This window comes from Propithecus coquereli, unplaced genomic scaffold (genome assembly GCF_000956105.1).
Source record: "Propithecus coquereli isolate 6110/MARCELLA unplaced genomic scaffold, Pcoq_1.0 Scaffold528, whole genome shotgun sequence".
In the NCBI taxonomy this organism is placed as follows: domain Eukaryota; kingdom Metazoa; phylum Chordata; class Mammalia; order Primates; family Indriidae; genus Propithecus; species Propithecus coquereli.
In genome coordinates this window covers 869,485-876,249 of record NW_012151152.1, presented here as the reverse complement: position 1 = coordinate 876,249, position 6,765 = coordinate 869,485, and the positions used below count along the sequence as shown (strand labels likewise).

The 6,765-nt window shown below is 47.1% G+C and overlaps 1 protein-coding gene across 1 annotated transcript in view; it reads right to left on the bottom strand.

Annotated features, from left to right (window-relative positions):
- The window catches only part of EMC1 (ER membrane protein complex subunit 1), a 26,368-nt gene that overhangs the window by 8,292 nt on the left and 11,311 nt on the right, over positions 1 to 6,765 (bottom strand). Inside the window, exons 12-18 of the mRNA XM_012656924.1 lie at positions 6,523 to 6,619; positions 6,059 to 6,181; positions 4,236 to 4,435; positions 3,926 to 4,075; positions 3,046 to 3,207; positions 2,578 to 2,697; positions 3 to 56 (exon numbers count right to left, since the gene is read on the bottom strand). Of these exons, the coding sequence (XP_012512378.1) occupies positions 3 to 56; positions 2,578 to 2,697; positions 3,046 to 3,207; positions 3,926 to 4,075; positions 4,236 to 4,435; positions 6,059 to 6,181; positions 6,523 to 6,619 (906 nt within the window). The remainder of the gene's footprint in view (positions 1 to 2; positions 57 to 2,577; positions 2,698 to 3,045; positions 3,208 to 3,925; positions 4,076 to 4,235; positions 4,436 to 6,058; positions 6,182 to 6,522; positions 6,620 to 6,765) is intronic.

The window sequence follows — 6,765 nt, the reverse complement described above, 5'->3', positions numbered from 1 at the left end:
ATCCGCTGTACTTCTGGGGGAATGGTCAGCTCCCAACTCAGCTCTGTGGTGAGATCCTAGAACAGGGACAAAAGAGTCTGTAATCAGGAGGGTACTTAGAACTGAAACAGCTAGAGCTAGACGTATCCCGCGGTTCATTATTTGAGGCCTTTAGGCTGGAAGGAACAGGGATTAGAACTCCTAGAAAAATGACAGTAAAGATGTGGTTTATGGGCCAGGTGCAGTGGCTCATGCCTGTAATCCTAGCAGTCTGGGAGGCTGAGATGGGAGGACTGCTTGAAGCCAGGAGTTTGAGACCAGCCTGAGTGACATAGCAAGACCTCCTCTCTACAAAGAATAGAAAAATTAGCCAGGCATGATGGCACATGCCTGTAATCCTAGTTACTTGGGAGGCTGAACCAGAAGGATCGCTTGAGCCCAGGAATGTAAGGTTTCAGTGAGCTATGATGACTCCACTGCACTCAAGCCTAGGCAACAGAGTGAGACATTATCTCCAAAAAAAACCAAAAAAAAAAAAAAAAAATCTAGTTTATGAAGAAGTTTTAGACTTTGGTTAAGAAAGATACTAAAACCAGGAAGAAAGAAGAAGAATACTGAGTAGTATCCTATTGTTTATCTGGGTAGGAAATATCCAAGAAAATTTACTATTACTAAAATCTAAGATCTCTGTATACTGCGGACAACATTGAATTGTTAAGCTAGAAGGGACCTCTACACATTTCCTGTATGGTTCTTTGTGATCATAGGAAACCAGTAAATAAACATTCATGGTTAAATACGTTATTGTATGTCTGTCCTACAGAATTACATAGAGCCCTTGGGGATGGGGGGGCCTGGTGACTGGGAAGGGGCATGAGGGCCTTCTGGGGAGCTGGTGCTTCCTGCCTCCTGACGTGATTACCATGAGCAATAACCTCATGATTTTACACTTTTCTCAATGTTTTACTGTAATAAGAAATAGGTTTGTTGACTAAAAAATGAGGTAGAAAACCCAGTAGGTAAAAAAAGCAAATTTCATAACAACAAATGTAGGTCAATGCCACAAAAGAAAAAGAATGTATGAGACACACACATGTGTCCATACAGCTGTTAGGATGGTATCATAAACACATAGTAAGGACAGTAGGAAAAGGTGCTACCAACTGCTGGCAGGCTTTCCAGCCGGGGAAGACAGCTGGGAATGGGCTGCAAGGGTCCGTTCAGGTTTGGCTTGTACACCTCTTTATCGATGGAATCTCTTACAATGAGAATACATTCATGCTGCAAAATTGTTTTCAATAATAAAATGTTCACTAGTAACAAATAAGCCTTCATTGCCCCGGCTTTCTTTGAAAACATGAGAACTCACTGAAACATCTCCAGAGGGGAAGGTCACCAGGCAAGGGCAAAGGCAATAAATTCGCTTGGAGGTCAAAGTCTGTGTCCCACACTTGACTCACTTCCCCCGGAAAGGTCGGCCTCCTTTGTCTTCCCTTGGTCACCATTCTCTTGGATGACATCCTCAGGACTCCACCAATTTGACACCTACACTCTAGTTCACTCCCCTCTATCTACAAAGAACCATCTCTTTCAAGGTCTCTTTTTATCCACTTGAGGAATAATTTTTTTTTTCACCCACAGAGTAAAAGATGGGTTTCCTGGGCAGACTATTGCCAATGCTGTGTATGCTAAAGGTTAGCTGTTAACAAATGCCAGGAAAGGGTACTGCAGTTTCAGAACCGCAAAAGCTCCAACTTCGATGCCACTGCCCATGTGCCAGACATTGTTTTATGTGATTTACATGTAATAACTCACTGAATCCTCATAATAACCTTATGAGGTAGGTGCTATTATTAATATGATCTTATTTTACAGAAAGGAAAACAGAGGGCTAGAGACGTAATATGCCTAAGGTCAACAAGTTAGTAAGTGGTAAAACTGAGCTTCGAACCCAGGCAGCCGCGTCCAAGCTCTTAACCTCTATGTCTCTCAAAAGGCCTCACGGAACAGGATGGGAGGCCTCTTTCGTGAGTGGACACCACAAAGTACTTCTCCGCTCCACGCAGTCCTGCTAACAAGGCCAAGGCCAGCCCCTTGTAAGCTTCAGAGCTGGACTTCAAAGCCAATGTGTATCACTGTTTCTAAGAGTTAGGCTAAAGGATGTCAGGATCAGAGCAAACTGACTCTATTTCCAGAAATAAAATTCAAAGCAACATTCTATCAAGAGTAAGTCAATAACATCTTCTTTGGATAAAAGTACAACTCATTATTCAACCCCATTCCTACCACCCACCCTCCCAAGAATGGAGAAAAACGTCCCTTCTCTCTGCCGTAGAAAAGGAATGTAAAATGAAGGTTCCAGGTGGGCAGAGACGTGGACTATTGTGCACTGATATGTCCTCAGCACCTGGAACCATGCCTGCCATGTAGCAGCTGCTCAATAAATATGAAAAAATGACTGACTTCGAATCAGACATCAGGATTATGTTAATCTAAGTTTATAACAGAATGAGTAGCACAGTTCACTTCTTAGCCAATGACCAGGAAACATCCACATCCCCTCTAACAAAGGGTCCTGTCAAGATGCCCCTTCCTTACCTTTCGAAGCCGATATCCACACAGTCGTCCCTGCTCTGCATCCACCAAATAGAAGAAGATGGAAGGGGCAAGTTCATGCAGCTGTCGCAAGACATTCCGAGTGGCTGGGAAAGCTGTGACCTTAAAAAACCCAGATAGCCCCAGGAAAGAGTTAAAGGGTTAGAAATCTCTAAGCCCAGTTTCCCCAGACTCATTACTGTTTCCCTATCAAAGAAAGTCTTAAGAATAAAACAGCAAATCTGAAAAGAATTAGAGTCTAGTGAACTCAGTTTAGGGCTTAAATTTAGTTCTGTTAAGAATCTGAGTTTTCGTAAGTGCAGAAACAGCAACGTCTCTTAGAGACAGCCTTGGAGCCCAGACACGTGCTGGCTGCAGATGCACACCTGTGGTCTGCTGACTGTGTTTGACCACCCCGCCCCACACCCAACTCCACATGGATGTCCTCCATCCCCTCCGCAGACGCACTACCTTGTACTCATCGTCTATCAACAGCAACACCTTGGCGTAGTCTTGATCCATGATTGGAAGAAGCAAGGACTGCAAGATGGGGCGCTTCAGCACTGGGGGAGCCACCTGACTCCACTTCCCAAATATGGGATTGAAGACATACAGAGAACTCATTCCCGTCTCCTAAAACGGGCAAATCGTCAGGCTCCATCCACACGAAAAGAATGCAAATCCTAAGGGTTAATCCGAGGAGCTGGGACTTCAACTGTGAGGCGTTCCCTAGTCTTTGCCCTCTTTGTGGAAAGTAAATTCTTGACTAAAGGTGAGTGGTCCCCTAGGCAAATGGTCCCCTTACGTCACAGGAAAAAAGTCAAACTGCCTCTGGCTCCAAACCTGACCAAGAACTAGACATGCTGAAGAACAAATAAAAAGGTCAAGTACCAATTCGGCAACCCCAGGGTGGCCATTCCAGAAGAGTGCCTCCCAAGCCCCCTTTCTAACTCTGGAATGAATCCACTAAAGCCCATTGTGATGCCGGGAGGCAGGGACACAAACAGCAGCGTCCTGCTCTTCCTCACAGAAGAGAAAACAGCCACTCGGCTACCAACAGCAGCCTATGCTTGGAAAGGAAGAGAGCTGGCTTCCCGCGAACACGATGAAGTCGCACCCCCTTTACAGTCAATTCCTCATCAGTGCAGGACGGTTCCTCCACCCAGGCATGAAATTGGAAGAAAGAGTTCTAGCCCCTGAATATTACTCTTTAATAGAATTCCAAGGGCCTAGGAGAAATTTCAGCTGCAAAACAGCAAAAAAGCTCAAGGATAAATGTCTAACTGTCTCGGGCTCCAAACCTAACCAAGAACTAGACATGCTGGCTCAAGTCAGAGGTGGGCGGCCTCACCTTGTCCTTCACCAGGAGGGTGCACTGTGGGGGATGGGGGAAGTGAGCAGTAGTTCTCTGGACCATCAGTTTGAAGGAGGAGTCTGGCTTGACACTGGGTAGATACTGTTTCCACAGGATGGTGCCAGAGCTGCTCTCAATGCCAAAAAGCTGCAAGATAAACAAATACTTGGCACACAACTAGAAAGAGACACCAAAGAACTGATTCTGTCCTTGAAAATTAGAACCAGTGCTACCCTCTACCGAAGGCTTTTTGTTTCCCACCCCCTGAACTTCAAAACCTGGGACCTGGGGTATAAACCCCGCTCACCTTGCCTGAGGCTGTTACCATCACCATCATCTTCTGGAGGTTGAACTCATCTCTGGCCAGGGTGTCGATGTTGATCTCATTCTTAATCTGACTTCGGGGCTTGCGAGCATCGTAAAACATTTTCCAGAGGTGGGAAGTCCACGCCTGCAGCAGGATAAGCTGAGACGAGAGGCGTTTCAGGAACATCCCCAGCAAGCCGTCTGGTGTCAGGGAAAAGGTAACGTGCTCTGCATCAGACTAGGGGTCCAACAGGGAGGTGTGCATTTTTCCTAATGAGGGATCTCTCCCTCTCCTCTGGAGTGTTAAAGTCCACACTCCAGGCCACAAGCCCAAGGGGCTGTCCTGTGTCTGAGGCCCACAGTCTCACACTCAGGTATAGCCATGCAAGAGCTTCCAGAAATTACTTACCTGGCTCTTATGACTTCACCTGCCTGGAATCGTTGAATAGGAGGCTAAGAATCAGGGATCAGCCATGCAGGATGCAGCCATGCTGTGAATGTCTCCACCACAGCCCCACATCCAGGATGGCCACAAGAAAGCTTCTGGGTGCCACGACAAAGCCAGAAGAGGTGCAGGTGTGGAGGTTCAGGGGTGCAAGTGTATGTGTATCATGAATGGGTACTTCTGTTTCTTACTGTGCCAACTGTTTAACCTGCACCCAACAGACCTACTTATAACCAATTCCCAGGGCCAGCACTCACTCTATCCCCGAGTCCATCAATGAGGCCACCACCCTTCAAATGTCCTCCACGGGAGACCACAGATTTGGTGAGAGAGACGCAAGGTAGCAAGGTCTCTGGAGTCAGGCCTGGATTAAAATCACAGCCCTACTAATTACTACTATGCAGGCTTGGAAACTGTACTAACCTTTTGCCTCTGGTTCCTCATCTGTAAAATGGCATGTAACCCATAAGGCTGTTGCAAAGATTACATCACATGATGCATATACAGGATTTAGCATGGTGCCTGGTACATGGTAAGTGCTCGCTAAAGAAAAGTAGCACCTTTGCTTATCTTATTCTCCACCAACCTCAGCTCAAGGAAGAGAAGTGAAAGGCAAACAGGACAAGTCACAAGCATGGCAGTCCACACACACGGTAAGTAGTACCTCACTGATGCAAGTCAGGAAGAACACATAATTAACCAAAAGCTAGCCATGTGGGCAGGCAATGAGCAACAAGGCAGCAAGAAGCAGGTTTTACCTTGAATCGCTGGATCCAGGCAGCAGAAATAAATAGTAGAGTCAAATTAATCCTCAGCTTAAGAAAATTCACAATGCCTAGTAGGGTGCCTGGCCCAGAGTAGACGCCCCCGGTAACTATCTGTTGGAGAGCTAGATGAACGCATGGCAGGAGAGAGCTGGGGGCAGGACTGAATCAGAGTAGACTAAATCAAGTTCATTTTGGGGGATGCGACTGTGGCTGGCTTCAGAGGGTAGGGGGTTACTTCCACAATAACCAGATCAACCCACCCACGTCTCTCTAGACAGATGTGGCTGTTGCTTTGAGGATGACAGTGAGTGTTCAGTGCCTGGCACGGTGCCTGACAGATTTTCAGTACTCAGACACTAGCAGCTGTTACTATACTAAGATGTTTTTCCCTCTGGATCTTTCCCTAGAGGGATTCACAGTTCGCTCTTTCACAGAAAAGAATGGATATATACACCACATGGTCACAGAGCTCGTTCAGAACACACTGGCAATTCGCTGAGCCAAGGAAGCCAGGGATGCCGTGACTCAGAGTCTATTATGGTCCATCCAACAAACCCACTCCCAGAGCAGCCCCTCCAACAACTCTGCTGTCCCAGCCTCTCAGGTTCATACCTGCCTTTTTGCCAAATTCTCCTTCCAGCTCAGCCTGCGCCCCAGTCAGGGGGAGGTCCACCATCTCCAGGCACACCACCTCTGCCAAGGACTCCTCGCGGCTCCACAGCACCACCTTCCCTGCTACAGAAACCATCTTACAAAAGCTAAGCCTGCCTCCCGGATCGTCTGAAGAGACTCTAGGTGACTAAGGGATCACCACAGCTCTTGTGCAAAAATAGAAGCGGCAGAGCAAGGGGCTGGACTCAATAGGTTACGTGAGAAAAGTTCTGTCTCCCACCCTAGAATGCTAAAGAAGTATCCAAAGCAGGTGACATAATGGCTCTGAAAAAATACTCAGGGCACACTCCACCTGAACCTTTCCCAGCAGTCTGTCCACAGCCCCACCCCCACCCCCAAAAGCTGTCTGACTGGAGCTCACAGGCAGGCTTGGGAATAAAATGGGTTGAATGAGGTCTACTTACCCAGCTGCTGCAGGAAAAATAGCAGATGATCATCCGTCTGCACCAAGGCCCGGTAGCCCACTGAGTCATCCTTTTTCAAGAACACCTGGATGTACAGCTACAAGCCGAATAGTCAAGACCACCGAAGTGAGAATCCAAATGCCTCTGAGAGCACCGGATCCCAAGACACAAAGCTTTAGGAGCAGGCAGAGGTCCAGGTCGTGGCATTATTTGATGTCTAAACAATACGGCTGTTACCTGGAC